The sequence below is a fragment of the Bombina bombina genome, chromosome 6 (genome assembly GCF_027579735.1).
Source record: "Bombina bombina isolate aBomBom1 chromosome 6, aBomBom1.pri, whole genome shotgun sequence".
Taxonomy (NCBI): domain Eukaryota; kingdom Metazoa; phylum Chordata; class Amphibia; order Anura; family Bombinatoridae; genus Bombina; species Bombina bombina.
The window spans coordinates 316,704,774-316,725,434 of NC_069504.1; the positions used below are offsets into that span (position 1 = coordinate 316,704,774).

General features: G+C 38.2%; 1 protein-coding gene across 1 annotated transcript in view; it reads right to left on the reverse strand.

Annotated features, from left to right (window-relative positions):
* The window catches only part of PTPRQ (protein tyrosine phosphatase receptor type Q), a 538,955-nt gene that overhangs the window by 412,528 nt on the left and 105,766 nt on the right, over positions 1–20,661 (reverse strand). Inside the window, 2 exon segments of the mRNA XM_053719240.1 lie at positions 6,898–7,044; positions 8,867–8,995. Coding sequence (XP_053575215.1) covers positions 6,898–7,044; positions 8,867–8,995 — 276 coding nt within the window.

Genomic DNA, 20,661 nt, shown 5'->3' on the forward strand with positions numbered 1-20,661 from the left:
AGCGACGTTGGGGGCGGCAGATTAGGGGTTAATAAATATAATATAGGGGTCGGCGGTGTTAGGGGCAGCAGATTAGGGGTACATAGGGATAACGTAGGTTGCGGCGGTGTACGAAGCAGCAGATTAGGGGTTAATAATAAAATGCAGGGGTCAGCGATAGCGGGTCGGCAGATTAGGGGTTAATAAGTGTAAGGCTAGGGGTGTTTAGACTCGGGGTACATGTTAGGGTGTTAGGTGCAGACTTAGGAAGTGTTTCCCCATAGGAAACAATGGGGCTGCGTTAGGAGCTGAACGCTGCTTTTTTGCAGGTGTTAGGTTTTTTTTCAGCTCAAACGGCCCCATTGTTTCCTATGGGGGTATCGTGCACGAGCACGTTTTTGAAGCTGGCCGCGTCCGTAAGCACCGCTGGTATTGAGAGTTGCAGTGGCGGTAAATTATGCTCTACGCTCCCTTTTTGGAGCCTAACGCAGCCCTTCTGTGAACTCTAAATACCAGCGGTATTTAAAAGGTGCGGGGGGAATAAAGCACGCGTAGCTAACGCACCCCTTTGGCCGCAGAACTCTAAATCTAGGTGTTAGGTTTCATTATTTTTACTAATATTAGGTTTTTTACTTTTTGTATTATTATTTTTTTTAAAACAAGTAATATTAGGTTTTTTTTTAGTTTAAGCTTAGGTTTTACTTTTATTTCACAGGTAAGTTTTTATTTACTTTAAGTAGTTAGTAAATATTAATATTGTAACTAGCTTAGGTTTTATTTTTATTTCACAGGTAAGTTTGTATTTATTTTAACTAGGTAGTAATAATGTAACTTTAATTTAGGTCTATTTTAATTATGTTAACGTTAGGGGGTGTTAGGTTTAAGGGTTAATATTTTAATTTAGGTAGTTGTGATGTGGGTGAATGGGGATTTAGAGGCAATAGATTTATTTTGTGTTGGCGATGTGGGGGGTTGGCGGTTTAGGAGTTAATAGGTTTATTTAGTTTTGGCAATGTGGGGGGGCGGCGGTTTTGGAGTTAATAGGTTTATTTATTGTTGGCGATGTGGGGGGGGGCGGCAGTTTAGGTAGTTGTGATGTGGGTGAATGGGGATTTAGAGGCAATAGATTTATTTTGTGTTGGCGATGTGGGGAGTTGGCGGTTTAGGAGTTAATAGGTTTATTTAGTTTTGGCAATGTGGGGGGCGGCGGTTTTGGAGTTAATAGGTTTATTTATTGTTGGCGATGTGGGGGGGGCGGCAGTTTAGGAGTTAATATGTTTATTAAGTAATGGCGATGTGGGGGGACTGTAGTTTAGGAGTTAATAGGTTTATTTAGTGTTGGCGATGTGGGGGGACGCTGGTTCAGAAATTAATAGGTTTATTTAGTGTTGGCGATGTGGGGGGGGGGCGGCGGTTTAATTTTAGATTAGAATGAATATGAATAAAGAATGGATCCGAAAATTCGGAAACAGATTTATTCGTTTTCGGGATTTTAGTTATTGATACGAATTTCCGACTCAAAATTCGGCTGAAAACTAAATTTGTCCAAAACGAATTGCACATGTCTACTTTATACTGCTACATTGCTTCCTACAATTTAATGTAATATTATTTTACACTTTGCACCTCATGTTGCTCTTAGTAAACTCAGCCTCCCATAAACAATTTCATTCTCACACATACGACACCACACATTTTATTTTTTTCCTCTCTCACATTCTGTTTCCCTTCCTGTCCTTTAGAGTATAAGCTTGAGAGCTTCTCTACCTGTAGGCCACTTTGTATTAAATGGTTCTGATCACTGATTGTGGTGAAGGGCAGGGCATTCCTCTCCTTTTGTTTAAAGGGACAGTCTACACCAGAATTTTTATTGTTTTAAAAGATAGACAAACCCTTTATTACCCATTCCCTAGTTTTGCATAACCAATACCGTTATATTAATATACTTTTAACCTCTGTGATTACCTTGTATCTAAGCTTCTGCAAGCTGCCTCCTTATTTCAGTTCTTTTGACAGACTTGCATTTTAGCCAATCAATGCTAGCTCCTAGGTAACTCCACGTGCATGAGCGCAGTGTTATCTATATGATATACATGAACTAACACCCTCTAGTGGTGAAAAACTTTCAAAATGCATTCAGTATAGAGGCGGCCTTCAAGGTCTAAGAAATTAGCATATAAACCTCCTAGGTTTAGTTTTAAACTAAGAATACCAAGAGAACAAAGCAAAATTCGTAATAAAAATAAATTGGAAAATTGTTTAAAATGACATGCCCTATCTGAATCATGAAAGTTTATTTTGGACTAGACTGTCTCTTTAAGTTGGTCACTGCAGTGATTGAAATACCTTCACAAATGTAACCAACCGTACTTGTTAGCATATGTACTGTAATGCAGGGCTCGACAAACCCAGGAGCCAGGGAGCAACTGGCTCCTAAAATTTTATCCCTGGCTTCTAACTTTTAGGGTTATTCTCCATATAGATCTATATATGAATACCACTGCCTGGCTCCTAAAAGTATGTCTGGCTCCTAAATATTCTTACTCTTAAAATTTTAAACAGATTTCTCGACCACTGCTGTAATGTACCCCATTTATGTACTGAACTTTGGCTTCTGTGGAACTTGCTGGTACTTATAAGTAACCTTTATTTTTATTATTAATAATAATCATAATAATATACAACAACAGTGCCTGTTTACCTCCATTTGGAATAGAAGCAATAGCATACTTTTTAAAAAAAATAGCCTTGAATTAGATTTATCCTCCATGTGGTCCTTATAGCAAGAGAGCAGTTAAGGACAATTTTTTTCCAGGTGTGGACTGTCAGACTTGTTGCCTGAAATTCTACTCTAGCTAAACCATGTCGGGTTTTCAACAATACCTAGATTTGGCTGAGAAGATGATTGTCTAGTTTGATTAAACATTCATCAATCATTGAATGTTAAAGACCTACTACTAGTGATGTCGCGAACATAAAAATTTGGGTTCGCGAACGGCGAACGCGAACTTCCGCAACTGTTCGTGAACGGGCGAACCGGGCGAACCGCCATAGACTTCAATAGGCAGGCGAACTTTAAAACCCACAGGGACGCTTTCTGGCCACAATAGTGATGGAAAAGTTGTTTCAAGGGGACTAACACCTGGACTGTGGCATGCCGGAGGGGATCCATGGCAAAACTCCCATGGAAAATTACATAGTTGATGCAGAGTCTGGTTTTAAGCCATAAAGGGCATACATCACCTAACATTCCTAAATTGTTTGGAATAACGTGCTTTAAAACATCAGGTATGATGTTGTATCGATCAGGTAGTGTAAGGGTTACCCCCGCTTTACAGTGACAGACCAAACTCCCCGTTTAAAGGGACAGTCTACACCATCATTTTTATTGTTTTAAAAGATAGATAATCCCTTTATTACCCATTTCCCAGTTTTGCATAACTAACACATTTATAATAATATACTTTTAACCTCTGTGATTATCTTGTATCTAAGCCTCTGACAGACTTGCAGTCTAGCCAATCAGTGCCTGCTTCCAGATAACTTCTTGTGCACAAGCACAGTGTTATCTATATGAAATACGTGAACTAACACCCTCTAGTGGTGAAAAACTGTTAAAATGCAATCTCTAAGGTCTAAGAAATTAGCATATGAACCTCCTAGGTTAAGCTTTCAACTAAGAATACCAAGAGAACAAAGCAAAATTGGTGATAAAAGTAAATCGGAAAATTGTTTAAAATGACATGCTCTATCTGAATCATGAAAGTTTATTTTGGCCTAGACTGTCCCTTTAACGCACCGCAAACAACCGCAAACAGTCCATTAGCACAACCGCAAACTCCCCATTTGCACAAGGTTGGATACCAAGCTTGCCATGTCCCGTTCCTTGTCCTCACTGATGTCATTGAAGGTCTCTTCCTCCACCCAGCCACATACAACACCAAGGGTCCCCGAAAGGTGACAACAAGCCCCCTGGGACGCCTGCTGTGTTTGGTCTTCCACCTCCTCAAAGCCACCTTCCTCCTCTGACTCCTCTTCTTCAGACTCCTCTCTCGGCATTGCCTCTCTCTGTGTTATTATAAGGTGTGTTAAGTAGTACTATTCCTATCAGTTTAATCCCTGTTCCGTCCTCTATCAGGGGACGTGTATATGGCATCGATTTTAGGAACCGGGAGATGGAAAAAGATGCTTGGTCGGTCCTCCTACTTCAAATTTGGGGCACTGTGCGTGCAATCTAATGTGCCACCAGATAGGAGTGGTGTGTTAAGTAGTTCTATTCTTATCAGTTTAATCCCTGTTACGTCCCCTATCAGGGGACGTGTATATGGCATCGATTTTAGGAACCGGGAGATGGAAAAAGATTCTAGGTCAGTCCTCCTACTTCAAATTTGGGGCACTGCGCGTGCAATCTAATGTGCCACCAGATAGGAGTGGTGTGTTAAGTAGTACTATTCCTATCAGTTTAATCCCTGTTATGTACTTTTTTTTTGGTTTGGTTTTTGAAGCCACAGTGCAGCACCAGAGGCCAGAAAAATTAGGCATGTACACATGCCTGAAAAATTAGGTATTGTTGCAGCCGCTGCTGTAGCAGCAGCCAGAAAAATTGATGTTTGTTTCCCAGGCAGAAAGTGCCCTAAAACATTGCGGCTTGAACCCTAGTTGGTGGCGGATAAGTCACGCAAGTCATCCGGCATTCAGAGATCAAATACAGCAGCGTGTGGACCATTTTTAGCCCAAGGCAGCTCATCTCATCAGGCCTTTTTTAGTCGAATGTATCGCCCACTGTCAGTCCCTTCGGGATCCATCCCTCATTCTTCTTAATAAAGGTGAGGTAATCTAGACTTTTTTGACCTAGGCGACTTCTCTTCTCAGTGACAATACCTCCTGCTGCACTGAAGGTCCTTTCTGACAGGACACTTGAAGCGGGGCAGGCCAGAAGTTCTATCGCAAATTGGGATAGCTCAGGCCACAGGTCAAGCCTGCACACCCAGTAGTCAAGGGGTTCATTGCTCCTCAGAGTGTCGATATCTGCAGTTAAGGCGAGGTAGTCTGCTACCTGTCGGTCAAGTCGTTTTCTGAGGGTGGACCCCGAAGGGCTGTGGCGATGCGTAGGACTTAAAAAGCTCCGCATGTCCTCCATCAACAACACGTCTGTAAAGCGTCCTGTCCTTGCCGACGTGGTCGTGGGAGGAGGAGGATTACTTTCACCTCTTCCCCTGTTAGATTCCCGTTGTGCTGTGACATCACCCTTATATTATATTACAAGACCTACTCATCAACTTGTGGAACTGTGAATTAATTTTTTGGAGCAAAACCTTAAACAAACTGCATTATTTGGAAAAGACTCATGTTTCTCTGCTCATTCTCCATCATTTCATCTATCTGTTCCAGTTCAGTACACTGAGTTTTCAGATGTTTTCAAATGTGTTCTCTAAAAAGGAAACAGATGTTTTACCACCACATTAAAGCTATGATTGTGCTATATATCTTTTATCATGGGCTATCATTCCAAAAGTCCATCCTAAGACTATGCAGACTTCCTCTGAAACCTACTGTATGCAACCGGTTTTTAAAACATAGTCTACCCCACATACTTTGTCAGTTAAGGGACAATCTGAAAACAAGGTTTGTCACTTGCTGGATTCCAGACTTTATGCTTGTGGTCTCATTGACTGGAAGGGCTACCCTATTAATGACTGTTTTGGAGTAACTGCATGTGAAGTTCATGAACCTTCCCTAGTCATAGCTCTTCGCAGAACTTTTCCTCATAAGCCTTGTAAGCAAAAGCAGAACTGGAATGCAGGAACCAAATCAGGAGCTTAAGGGCAATCAAACACAACTAGTAGATCAGAATACCGAGACACAGTCAACAGAATCAAATGGTACACCCTCAGGAAGCAAGTTCAAATGTTAGTTACCAGAGAAAACATGGACACATATTTAATGGAAAAAAGAAGAAAAACCCATGGTCACAACAAATGAAGCAAGGCATAAAAACAAGATGCACAACAAAACACAATATATTTATAACAAAGTCACAGAAAAATTCTGAAATGTAAAATATATATGGTGATCCATGTCACCTGTGTAAGATATATCTAATAACGGATACTTTAAAAGCTGTAATTAAAAAAGTGCCTTAGAAATAATTAGGTGCCTGGATTGCCTGATGGTATAGTAACTGCTTATAATATATAAGTTGCAGGCTTAATTCTCACTTATTTTATTTTAGATTGATATTAGAGCTTATACTGAATTGTACTAACCTTAAAAAATGCATATGTCAGGTTATGTAAGAGTTTAGTATCAGCAAGTAATATTTACAATATACAGTAGGTATTTTACAAAATCAGGAAATAGCATTGCTAGTACAATTTCAAACATCGATTTTTATAAATAAATCCAAGAAATTACCTGCTTTCATAATTTTCTTCTGTCATATTAAGTGATTTGCAATGCTCCATGGGGTTTTTTTTTTAGATAGCTTTTTCCGATCAGTTCCAGTTAAGACAAACACGTGGTCTTAGTATAGCACAGATCTATGCATACCATGCTTTTAAAGTGCTTATAAACAGTACAACATAGGGATACAAAGACTATTTGAATGAATTTAGAAGTAAACAGTGACATACAGTGTACATAATATGAATATCTTTACCAAGAGTCCTTAGCTGCAATGGGATTCTGCCTTGCTTGAATATGGGGTATAAGCTACAGAAATACTGTCATTATTTTATTTTTTCACCATAACATATGGTGGTGTTTATGTGTATATTTTAAACATCTACATTTTATAATCCAAAAGTAATTTGTTGGTTGTAGTGTTTATAACTATAATTACAATATATGTTTTCCAAGTATTTTTTCAAGCACTGGCAGCAATCAATAAATCACTGTAATAAAAAATATATCAGTTACCTTCAGGTGGAGTGAAAACAGATATGTTGGATCTTGGCCCAACACCTGCGCTTGTCTCGCCACTGATAAATGCATCATAGGTCGTGAAAGGTGTGAGGTTAGTAAAAGTAAACTTGAGGTCTTTTGTGCTATTATCCAGAATACGACCTAAGGAGAAAACATATATATGACAGCTTCAAGACTTATAAGAAAATATATCCCTAAAAATCATTTCTTAGAAAAGTCTAGTGTATATTATATGTTAATGTTGCAGAAAATAAGCTAAATTACATCATTTCTATGCATAAAATAATAATAAAAAATAGTAAATTGAAAATAGGAAGTGCTAGCTGTTAGGCAGAAAGTGGTATGAGCAACAATGCTTTGTCTTTTTTATACTGTAAATTGAATTATATGGAAGTAATACAATTCAAATCTTAATTATAAAAAAAGAAGAGTCTCCTTGACTCTCATAGCCTGTTCCCAACTTTAGAATGGCTTAAATCTTGTAGAGTTAAAAGGAAAGGAAAGGAAAAATTAAAATTTTCTGATTCAAATAGAGCATGCAATTTTAAACAAGAAGGGTAGGAATGGGTGGGAGGGGGCGGTAGCGGGTGGGACAGCTTACACTATGGAAAAAGTGCAAAGTGGGAAGGAGGGAGAGGGAGAAAATAGTTAATAGTAAAATGATCTGGAAGGGGGTATGGTAGTAGGGGAATGAGGGGGGCAGCTACACTACGGACATTTTTTTTAATTTATATATATAAAAAATAAGCAAAATATATATATATAGGAAACTGGGTACTGGCAGACAGCCATTACCTAACATGGCAGCTAATAGGTAGAGGGGGGAGTGTTAGAGAGCTGTTTGGGTGGTCAGGGAGGTTGGAAAATAAGGGGGGATACTACCCTGCAGAAAATATATTAAAAAAAAATGTAAAAAATAAATAAAATATTTTTATACTGGCAGACTTTCTGCCAGTACTTAAGATGGAGGTGACCTTTGGGGGGTGGGGGAGGGAAGAGAGCTGTTAGGAGAGGGATTAGGGAGGGATCAAGGGGTGGGATGTGTCAGATGGGAGGCTGATCTCTACACTAAAGCTAAAATTAACCCTACACGCTACCTAATGAACCCATTCAATGCTGGGCATAATACAAGTGTAGTGCGCAGCGGCATTTAGCTGCCTTCTAATTACTAAAAAAGAAATGCCAAAGCCATATATGTCTGTAATTTCTGAACATAGGGGATCCCAGACAAGCGTTTAGAACCATTTGTGCCATAATTGGACAAGCTGTTTGTAAATAGTTTCAGTGAGAAACTAAAAGTTTGTGAAAAAGTTGACAATTTTTTTAATTTGATCACATTTGGCGGTGAAATGGTGGCATGAAATATACCAAAATCATCCTAGATCAATACTTTGGGTTGTCTACTAAAAAATATATATATACATGTGAAGGGTTATTCAAGGATTCCTGATAGATATCAGTGTTACAATTTAACTTTTGCTAATTTTGAAAAAATAAATGGTTTGGAAATAGCAAAGTGCCTACTTGTACTTATTGCCCTATAACTTGCAAAAAAAGTAAAAGAACATGTAAACATTGGGTATTTCTAAACTCAGGACAAAATCTAGAAACTATTTAGCATGGTTGTTTTTTGGTGGTTGTAGATTTTGGGGGTCAAAGTTAGAAAAAGTGTGGTTTTTTTTATTTTTTTCATCATATTTTATAAGCAAAATGTTATAGTAAATTATATGATATGATGAAAATAATGGTATCTTTAGAAACTCCATTTAAAGGTGAGAAAAATAGTATATACTATGTGTGGGTACAGTAAATGAGTAAGAGGAAAATTACAGCTAAACACAAACACAGCAGAATGTAAAAATAGCCTTGGCCCTTAATGGTAAGAAAATTTAAAAATGGTCTGGTCACTAAGGGGTTAATAGGTATAATTATAGTAAGTCTTTCAGAATTACTTGATACTTACCAGCTGGGCCATATAGTTCAACCCTGTAGCTAAATTTTCCTGTTATAATAGTTGGTGCATCCCAGGTAACTGAAAAAGACCTTGTTGTGATGTTGCCCTGAACAAGATTTTGTGGAGGATCTTCAGGAACTACAAAAGGAGAACACATTAATCAAGGTTAATATGACAATTTATACATATTGTACAACCAACACATATTGCACAATCATTTACATAACTTAGAGGGACTCCATCATCAAAAAATATTATTTTGAATATTAGTTATATACAGTAAAAACATTCAGCTAGATTACTAGTTTTGTGTTATGAGTGAAAAAGCTTCATAACGCTGCTTTTTCACTACCGCTGGTATAATGAGTTTTGCAGGTATAGGTGCACCGCACACTTTTTTGGCCGTAACAACGTAACTGCCGCACCTTTCAAAAAGTACTTTTTCAATGGGACTTCCATAACGCCGGTATTACGAGTATACCGTCAAGATCCGTACCGCCATCTAAAGTCAGTAGTTATGAGTTTTACGTTACAAATCTGTAGCATAAAACTCATAACTAAAGTGTTACAAAGTACACTAACACCCATTAACCCCTAAACCAATGCCCTCCCGCATTGCAAACACTAAAATAAAATTATTAACCCCTAATCTGCCGCTCCGAACATTGCCGCCACTATAATAAACATATTAACCCCTAAACCGCCACACCCCGCATCGCAAACACTAGTTAAATATTATTAACCCCTAATCTGCCGTCCCCAAGGTCACCGCCGCCACTATACTAAAGTTATTAACCCCTAAACCTAACCCTAAATCTAACCCTAACACCCCTAACTTTAATATAATTAAAATAAATCTAAATAAAAATTACTATCATTAACTAAATCATTCCTATTTAAAACGAAATACTTACCTGTAAAATAAACCCTAAGCTAGCTACAATATAACTAATAGTTACATTGTAGCTATCTTAGGTTTTTTTTTTATTTCACAGGCAAGTTTGTATTTATTGTAACTAGGTAGAAAAGTTAGTAAATAGTTATTAACTACTTACTAGCTACCTAGTTAAAATAAATACAAATTTACCTGTAAAATAAAACCTAACCTGTCTTACACTAACACCTAACATTACACTACAATTAAATCAATTACATTAATTAAATACAATTAACTGAATTACAAAAAAATAAACACTAAATTACACAAAATAAAAAGCCCCCCCCCCCAAAATAAAAAAAAAGCCTAGCCTAAACAGCCAATAGCCCTTAAAAGGGCCTTTTGCTGGGCATTGCCCCAAAGAAATCAGCTCTTTTACCTGTAAAAAAAAATATATAAACAACCCCCCCAATAGTAAAACACACCACCCACACAACCAAACCCCCCAAATAAAATCCTATCTAAAAAACCTAAGCTTCCCATTGCCCTGAAAAGGGCATTTGGGTGGGCATTGCCCTTAAAAGGGCATTTAGCTCTTTTTCTGTGCCCAAAACCCTAATCTAAAAATAAAACCCACCCGAAAAACCCTTAATAAAATCCAACACTAACCCCCGAAGATCCACTTACAGTTTTTGAAGACAAGACATCCATCCTCATCCATCCGGGAGAAGTCTTCATCCAAGCGGGCAGAAGTCCTCAATGAAGCCGGGAGAAGTCTTCATCCAAGCGGCTAGAAGTGGTTCTCCAGGTGAGCAGAAGTCTTCATCCAGACAGCATCTTCTATCTTCATCCTTCCGACGCGGAGCGGCTCCATCTTCAAGACATCCGGCGCGGAGCATCCTCTTCTGTTGACGGCTACTGAAGAATGAAGGTTCCTTTAAGGGACATCATCCAAGATAGCATCCCTTGAATTCTGATTGGCTGATAGAATTCTATCAGCCAATCGGAATTAAAGTTGAAAAAATCCTATTGGCTGATGCAATCAGCCAATAGGATTGGGCTTCAATCCTATTGGCTGATCCAATCAGATAATAGGATTGAGCTTGCATTCTATTGGCCAATCGGAATTCAAGGAACGCCATCTTGGATGACGTCCCTTAAAGGAACCTTCATTCTTCAGTAGCCGTCAACAGAAGAAGATGCTCCGTGCCGGATGTCTTGAAGATGGAGCCGCTCCGCGTCGGAAAGGTGAATATAGAAGATGCTGTCTGGATGAAGACTTCTGCCTGCCTGCAGGACCACTTCTTGCCGCTTGGATGAAGACTTCTCCCAGATTCTTTGAGGACTTCTGCCCGCTTGGATGAAGACTTCTCCCGGCTTGATGAGGATGGATGTCCGGTCTTCAAAAACTGTAAGTGGATCTTCGGGGGTTAGTGTTAGGTTTTTTTATGGGTTTATTGGGTGAGTTTAATTTTTAGCTTAGGGTTTGGGCAATGGAAAAGAGCTAAGTGCCTTTTTAAGGGCAATGCCCATCCAAATGCCCTTTTCAGGGCAATGGGGAGCTTAGGTTTTTTAGATAGGCTTTTATTTGGGGGGTTTGGTTGTGTGGGTGATGGGTTTTACTGTTTGGGGGTTGTTTGTATTTTTTTTACAGGTAAAAGAGCTGATTTCTTTGGGGCAATGCCCTGCAAAAGGCCCTTTTAAGGGCTATTGGCAGTTTAGTTAAGGTTAGGGTTTTTTTATTTGGGGGGGGGGGCTTTTTTATTTTGATAGAGCTATTAGATTAGGTGTAATTAGTTTAAATATTTGATAATTTCTTTTTTATTTTACAGGTAACTTTGTATTTATTTTAACTAGGTAGTTAGTAAATAGTTAATAACCTAGTTATAATAAATACAAACTTAGCTGTGAAATAAAAAAAAAACTAAGATAGCTACAATGTTACTATTAGTTATATTGTAGCTAGCTTAAGTTTTATTTTATAGGTAAGTATTTAGTTTAAATAGGAATTATTTAGGTATTAATTGTAATTTTTATTTAGATTTATTTTAATTATGTTAAAGTTAGTGGGTGTTAGGGTTACGTTAGGGTTAGGGTTAGACTTAGGGTTAGGTTTAGGGGTTAATAACTTATAGTATAGTGGCGGCAAAGTTGGTGGTGGCAGATTAGGGGTTAATAAGTGTAGGTAGGTAGTGACAACATTGGGGACGGCAGATTAGGGGTTAATAAGTGTAATGTGGTTAGCGACGAAATTGGGGGCAGCAGATTAGTGGTTAATAAGTGTAATGTAGGTGCCGGCGATGTGGGGGTGGCAGATTAGGGGTTAATAAGTGTAATGTAGGTGGCGGTGATGCCGGGGGCGGCAGATTAGGGGTTAATAAGTGTAATGTAGGTGGCGGCGATGTCGGGGGCGGCAGATTAGGGGTGTTTAGACTCCTTTATTGCAGGTGATAGGCTTTTTTTTAGCCGGCTCTCCCCATTGATGCCGATGGGGAAATCGTGCACGAGCACGTAAAACCAGCTCAAAGCAGCGCTGGTATTTGTGTGCGGTATGGAGCTCAACACTGCCATATTGTCTGCTAACGCCGGGTTTTTGCAAACCTGTAATAGCAGGGCTATAGGGAGGTGAGCGGTGGAAATAACTTGCAAATTATTACTGAGCCGCTCATAACGCAAAACTTGTAATCTGGCCGATTATTTGTTGTTTAATTTAATTTTCATGAAGTTATTTTGAGTAATTATATGTCAAAGTGCTGTTTTATAAGGTCTATTTTGGTTAGATTTGTCAAATTCAAACTGTTAACACTTTGGGCTACCAGTACCTGCAAAATAGCTTTATCGTCAGTAACAGAAATGTTTTAAATATCTGTGTTCATCATTTTTCATGTTATATAATGCATTGGCTTTCTACAATACGATTGGTTCCTTGCACCACAGAGAAAGCTCTCTTACCTTAGTGTATTTTTATATGTTATATATTGTTTTGTGTATTGGTTAAAAGAAGCACAACAAGAATTCATGGGTTGCATAGACAATTGTTCTACATGCTTGTTTGACAAGTAGGGTTTGGCATACATATGTGGCATACATTTATATTTTATTATATAAAAACTGTTAGTAGTTTATTCACAAAACAATTTGTCTATTTATTTAGAAGTATTAATCATTCATTTGACTGAAATCAGCATTTATGTTAATTTATTGCATGTTAGTATATATTAACCCTTTGAGTGCTAAGCACTTTCCCACCTGGGTGCTAAGCTGATTTAAGGGATTTAAATTTTTTTAAATATTTTTTTTTTTTTTACTCTTTTTTTCAGATCCCCAAGACTACGATCGCCGGGGTAGGAGCCCCTAGATCTCCCTCAAGGTCGGAGAGTGCTAGCGACGGCTCTGAGCCGTCGTTAGCACCTAAATGAGAAACTCTGTGAAGGCTCATAGCCGTCAGCACTCAAGGGGTTAAAATATATATATGCAAGAACATTATCATTATCTTTTATAACAACTCTTGTAATCAGGAACCATAAATCTATATAGTCAGTATTTGTTTATTGGTGTTTTCTAAACTTTTGTTGATAAGTAATTTACTTTACAGCATATTTTTCCTATTGATAACATTTCTGGGATTTTTTTAGGGGGTCGCTGTTAGGTTTTTTACACTTTTTTTGCTCCATTGACTTCTATAGGGGAACAGGTTATTGTGCACACAATACTTTAAGTTCAGCTTTTTGCGCTCGTCAGGTTGGTGGGAAAACGAAAACCATTTACTTCCAACTCATAATATAAGTGCAACCCGACACACAAAAAAGCTTACTTCTAGCGCAGTTAACACTCGTACGGGGGCATTGATTAATGCACAATTTGTTATCTGGCCCATAGTGTTTAATATAACTTAAAAAATCAACTTCTCACATGCAAAATAATTTTATATATAATATATAATGTACAAGGAAGTTGCAGAGAACCTAAAGGGAAGAGTTTTGTCAGAACAATTAACTACTGTGTCAAAAGAAGAAGGGACATAGCCTATGGCTACCATTTCTCTGCCTATGGAGCTGCACTCACACAAACTGTGTGAAATGTACTAAAATATATCTCAAACTTCACTGGCCACACCAAACTCATCAGATTTACCATTTCTCATGCTATTCTATGTAGGTGTTTCCCTATACAATAAGGAGTAAGTAAGCTTTAGTGAATCATCTGCATAGAACAACATAGGAACTGGTGAAGCATTTGCCTATTGTTGCAAAACCTACAAATATCTTACAGGTGTGGACATCCTCAGGAGCCAAGAAGCCCAGGCTGATAATATTACTTCTAGTTTCTACAAAACGATATGGGCATGTTTGTGCTATTGTAACAGAAGCAAGAATGTAATACTCTGTAACACCATACCAATGTTTCAATCACCACAGAGGCCTTTATCAAGGTTTGTGCAACTATATCTAGTTTATGATAGGCTAAATGGAGTAGCTGGCAAGTGCTGACTGTGTCTCTGCACCTGGTATTTAGGCCTTTGGTCTTAGCATAAAAAAATAAAAATAAAATCATGTTCTAGAAAAAATGATAAATACAGCAATACATTATTATTTTTTGATGATGATGATAATAATAATAAAAAAAAAAAATAATAAAAAAAAAAATATATATATATATATATAATATATACCACCTATTATTTCAATAAAAGATCTACTGGACATTTTTTTAATTCTCCTGTTATATAAAAACAAACTGTATTGACTCCTTTTTATTGAAAATCAAGCTAAAGATATGAATTGATAACGTAGCAGCAATTTTAATTCTAGCACAAGGTAATCTTTTGCAGAATACCAAAGCCAAGTTAAAGTTTTATCAGAATCAAATGCATTGAACTGAAATGTAGGATTAGTCCTGCCATGACTAAGGTTTTCATGCTAAATCAATTTTCAGGAGTTCAATATCTTTTATCATGCATAAAAGTGATGAATCAGCTGGCACTGATAATTTAAATTATAAAGAGAGCCTTTTGAATAGGCTGTTGAATCATTTCTATTCATGGCATATTTAACATTTTTTAGTTAATGATTACAGTGAAATCTGGCATTTGAACAAGGTTTTCAAAGGGACAATCTAATACAAAAATATACATTCTGTAATTTATTAGAGCATGTACTCTGAACAGCACTAACTCTCACTTACTGGGACCGCTTTAAATTGTTTCCTATAAACGACAATTGTTAAACGCTAATAACTTCTGCTCTCAAAATCCCACATGGTCTACTGTTTACATACTTTTCCATTACTTTTTACCCAATTGTAAAAAAGTCACCAGGTGATAAGTGCAAATCATTCATTTTTTCCCATATTTGAGACTGCAAGAATAAATCGCTTTTGTATAATCCATTAGTAGTCAGTGTGATGGATATTTACATATGTTTATGTATTAAATACACATATACATGATATCCCATACAACTAACATGGGCCTTAATCACAGTCTGTTGGCTGCATCTTTTTCAGCTCTTTTTCTGTCCGTTACTTTTCAATTCAGCACAATCACAATAGTGCATTTTCGTCTCTTTCCCACACTCACAAATAGGTTTTTGGATCCTTTATAAAAGCCTTATTTCTCTTATGGGGCTGAAAAGTTCTCAGCAATCAAAATCCATTTTCAAGTTATACACCTCTAGACACTTGATATATCCTTTAAAAAGTATTTTGGTCATCATTAACCCTTTGCGATTTTCATACGTACCATTACATCACAAACATACCAGGTCTTAAGGACCCTAGTGACGTAATGGTACATTCTCACTTTTGTGCTGTATTGTAAGGGGATCACCGCCCCCCCCCCACCCCGGAAACATGCCTCTAATCTGAGGCAGTGTGTCCAAGGTCAGTCACAGCCCAGGTAGTCATGTGATCGCTGTGATAGCAAATCACAGCAATCACAATGTTACTGTATCCAAAAAAGAAACATTAGAAGTGCAGCTCTCTCTCTCTTGATCTCTCAGTGTTCCAGAGAGAGTTGAGAGAGGCAGAACTGTTGCTACAGTGTGTGCATAAAGTGTCTTACACACACACAAATACAAAAAAATTATTAACCCCTTAAAGGGATACTAAACAGGTGTCTTTAAAATCAGGTTTATAAAGGAGATCGCATAATCACGACTTTCATAGGAAACTATTGCAATATGCTTCCATTCCCCCCCACTGCTAAGCCAGCTAAACTGTTTCCATTTTGGCTTGCACTGAAAACAAGATGATGACTACAGGGTTCTACTGAAAGGGTTTATGATTTATTCTTATTCTGGATTTTAACATTACCGAAACTGTAAAGTGTGAGCCCACTGTCTTTCAACATTGTATTTGTCTAAGATACTCTTAATTGAGATTGTGCCTTCATGACAGGATTTTTATAGGGGGCGTGCCTTCATGCTTGCAAAGATGCCATTAATGTTAGTGACAATAGCAACAGTGCGAGTGTGACTTACAATTCGATAATAAAATGAAACATAAAAAAGCAATTTGTAGATATTGGGATCCTGACATGACTATACAAGTATGCCCATCATGCCAAGATACCTATGGCATTCATATGGTTAATCAGAGCTGATTATGGATTTGGATTACAATAGGTTATGTCAAACAGGTAAATTAATATTTTCCTTCCCAAGTTAACAAAGGGGTTACATGAATAGATCTTTACTGTAACCTTTAGGGGTCTGAATAGGCTATTGTATCCGCCAGTTTCGGTGACCTACCAGTTCCTATTTCCAAATAGGTACTTAGCACACAAAAGTCCTTGTGATCATTTCTGTTGAAAAGCCATTTGTGGCTGCAGTCTTTTAACAAACAAAATTATATTGCATTGTGATCACTCGAGAAACTCGCCGATCATCAGTAGATTGTGATCGACCCCACTGTTTCTAGAAAACACAAGAAAAAAGAAATCCCAACCACAACATCAAGAAATGGCATTAACTAAACAAATTTTTACAATCTTTCTATTTCAGTCATATTCACATTTTCAGGATTGTAAAGTACAGTATTGTTATTTTTAGGAAGAGATTTCCTTCAGCAATCACATCATCGTGATGGAGACTTATTTGTTTCCAACCGAGATCAGGAAAAACATTGTTCTGTACAGTGAAAGTGAGTTTTTGCAAACAAGGTCTGGAAAGTGAGTTCTACAACTTTGGACTATGTTAGAAAGCTTTTTACTTAGCGGTTCATGATTTACAGTATAAGAAATGTAAAACTCCAGTTAAAGAAGATGAAGACAGTTGCAGCAATCTTCTGCGAGAAAATTATTTCCAGCTTGATCTTCTGGTTTTTAGAAGAAAAACTTGCTAAAAAGGGAAAAGTATTTTTTACAATCAATGATGGAAAACATAAAAAACTTAAAATATAAAGAGTTAAAAAATATAACCATTGGGCAAACATGCCAGTATACATATAATTCCTTTATGCAAATGACATCCAGATGGTTTAACACTTCTCAGGATGGATTCGGATCACAACAGTTTCATGTTACAAATGGACATGATGTTTACTTTAGACACTGTACAAACGGATTTGACTCCAAGTAGATTTTCACACTATTTTGCCTGCTCTTTGCATCTAGTAGTGAGAAACATACATTTTGGTCAATGTTCGGCAGGGCTAAAACGATAAACACAGTACTAATTCTCGTTTAGCACTTCCAATTGATTTCAAATGAAGCACAAATAGTAATCCACAGGCTATATTTAGCAAACGGAATCCGAGATATTTAGGTTATTGTAAACTGCCAAGGGACGTTAAGTATTAAACGGGAAAAAATAAAGTTTTTTGGTAAACAATAATTATCAGCAACAATGTAAAAACAGGCTTTATATTGACCCCATGTTAAAGTGAAGTTCAATTTTACCTCACTGCTCATCACCCCTTTAAACAGTAACCTCTCAATAGCACAGTCGCTAAGTTAGATTTAAAAAAAAATGTATAAATTACGTGAAAATTGAATATAAATAATACCGATGTTTCTGACTGATACTCCTCCCTCGGTCCACTTCCTTATTTGTCTGCAATGACGTATCTAGCGTAAGAAGAAGCTGAAATAGTCTCTTCAAAGCTTGTGCACAACAAGGGCTTCGATATGCGCATGCGTATTATATCTTCATTTGCGCATGCGTTTAAAATTTCAGTCTGTCGCTTATTTCTTTCAGGAGCATTGTTATATTGTATTTGTATCATATTCCGCAATCCTGGCTAATACGCATGCGCTAATTGTGAACGAGCATTGCGATTAGGACGACACGCAGTAATACGCATGCGCAATAGTGGGTGATGACGATGGTGAAAAGAGGCAGGACGCCACGGGGGAAGTAAAGTAATTGGTCATGAATGTGGGAAAAACTGTCAATCAAAAACGGATAAATGTCGGGCGGACAATTGCAGCAATACCGACGGTAAATATAGATTAAAAATTCAAACGACAAGCTTAGTTTTATGAAAAATGATGAATGAACATGATAATATTTTCGAAAGTAAATGTGTAAAATGTTAACTAGAGAGGCGGACTTGAACTTCACTTTAAACACACATGTAAAGTACTAGTTATGAGCAGCGGGCACTGTCGTTTCCAAGCAGGAAACCCCCAGTGATTTACGGCTATGCACAAGTGGTGTTTCTAATAGGTTCACTGGCAAAGCTTGTTCCTTATTATTATTATTATTTATTATTATCGGTTATTTGTAGAGCACCAACAGATTCCGCAGCACAATAAACATAGGCAGAATACAAGGAAACATTTATAAGGATCAAATGGGTAGAGGGCCCTGCCAAGAGTCACACTGTTGTAGTCAGCTCTAAAGAAGGTGATCTACAAACAGCTGGGCTCTTAGGCTTACATGCAAAGGGGGTTCAAGGGGACAGCAATGGAGGAGAGGAACTGGTATAAAGAAAGGTTAGTGTAGGTTGTATGCATCCCTGAACAGTAGAGTCTTTAGGGAGTGCTTGAAGCTCTCAAAACTAGAGGAGAGTCTTGTGGAGCGAGGCAAAGAGTTCCACAATATGAGAGCCAGTCTGGAGAAGTCCTGTAAACGGGAGTGTGAGGAGATAACAAGAGAGAAGGAGAGTAGGAGGTCATCAGCAGAGTGAAGGGGACAGGAGGGAGAGTATCTGGAAACAAGGTTTGAGATATAGGGGAGAGCAGTGCAGTTGAGGGCTTTGTTTGTCAGAGTGAGAATTTTGTGTTTAATCCTGGAGGCAAGAGGAAGCCAGTGAAGGGATTGGCAGAGAGGTGCAGCAGATGAAGAGCAACGTATAAGGTATATGAGCCTTGCAGAGGCATTCATTATGGATTATAAAGGAGCTAGGCAGCAGCTGGGGAGACAAGAGAGAGGACAGAGTTGCAGCAATGCAGAGATGTTTTTAAGGTGGAAGCGGCAGGATTTAGCCAAGGACTGAATGTGAGAAGTAAAAGAAATATCTGAGTCAAGTGTGACCCCAAGACATCAGGCATGCGGGGTAGGGGTAATGATGGAGTTGTCGACACCTATAGAGAGATTGGGGATGGAGATTTTTGAAGAAGGGGGAAATAAGGAGCTCAGTTTTGGAGAGATTTAGCTTGAGGTAGTGAGAGGACATCCAGGAAGAGATGTGAGAAAGACAGTTAGTGACACGGGTAAGCAAGGAAGGAGATAGGTCTGGTACAGAAAAGTAGATTTTGGTGTCGTCGGCATACAAATGATATTGGAACCCGTGGGACTTTATTAGGGAACCTAATGATGATGTGTAGATTTAGAAGAGAAGGAGGCCTAGGACAGAGCCTTACGGTACCCCAACAGAAAGTAGTGACGGGACAGAGGAGGCCCCAGAGAAGGCTACACTAAAGGTATGGTTTGACAAGTAAGAATAGAACCATGAGAGGCCTGTGTTACAAATGCCATAGGATTGGAGGGTTTTGAGCAAAAGAGGGTGGTCAACAGCATCAAAGGCTGCGGACAGATTAAGGAGGATTAGCAGAGAGAAGTGGCCTTTTGATTTTGCTGTAAGTAGGTCGTTGGTAACCTTAACGATTGCTGTCTCTGTGGCGTGATGGGGACGTAATCCAGATTGCAGTGGGTCAAGGAGGGAGTTTAATGTAAGATAATGGGATAGGCATGCATATACTAGCTTTTCGAGAAGCTTTGAGTCAAGAGGGAGTTGGGAAATAGGGTGGTAGTTGGATGGGGAGGCTGGATCAAGAGAAGGTTTTTTGAGGATAGGTGTGACCAGTGCATGTTTCAGAGATGAGGGAAATATACCGGTGCTGAGGGAGAGGTTGAAAATGTGTGTGAGTATAGGGGTAAGGGTAGAAGAGAGGGAGGGAGGGGAGTAGCTGTGAGGGGATAGGGTCAAGGGGACAGGTAGTGATGTGAGAGCTCAGTATAAGTGCAGAAACGTCTTCCTCAGTAACAGGTTGTGGTTGATTGCGAGCGTTTGAGGGGTTGAAAGAATGGAAGTATGTTGAGAGCTGATTTCCTTACTTTGTGTTTAATCCCTTAGGCTGGTTTAAACACATTTTCCTTGTTTTCAGTAGCTAACAATTTCTGAACTTCAGATGGTATTGTCCTTGTGGTTTTACAGAGATCTTAATCTTACAATATTTCTTCCACTAATACTGCTGAAGCTCAAAACCCATGAAATCATCTTCTGTCTCATTAACCTCTCAATTTTAGAATCCAAAAACCAAATGCGCAGTATTAAAGAAAAACAAATTCATGATGGGGGGGGGGGGTAGAGATTACATCACAGGTTGAACAGACTGTATGTAGTCTGATAGTGATGAGAATAGGTGATGTGGGTAATTAACCTGTTGTGCTCCAAAGCCTTAGAAATATATTCATATGTATTTTATGAGATTTAAACAAGAGCATTAGCAGATTACATCACAGGTTGAACAGACTGTATGTAG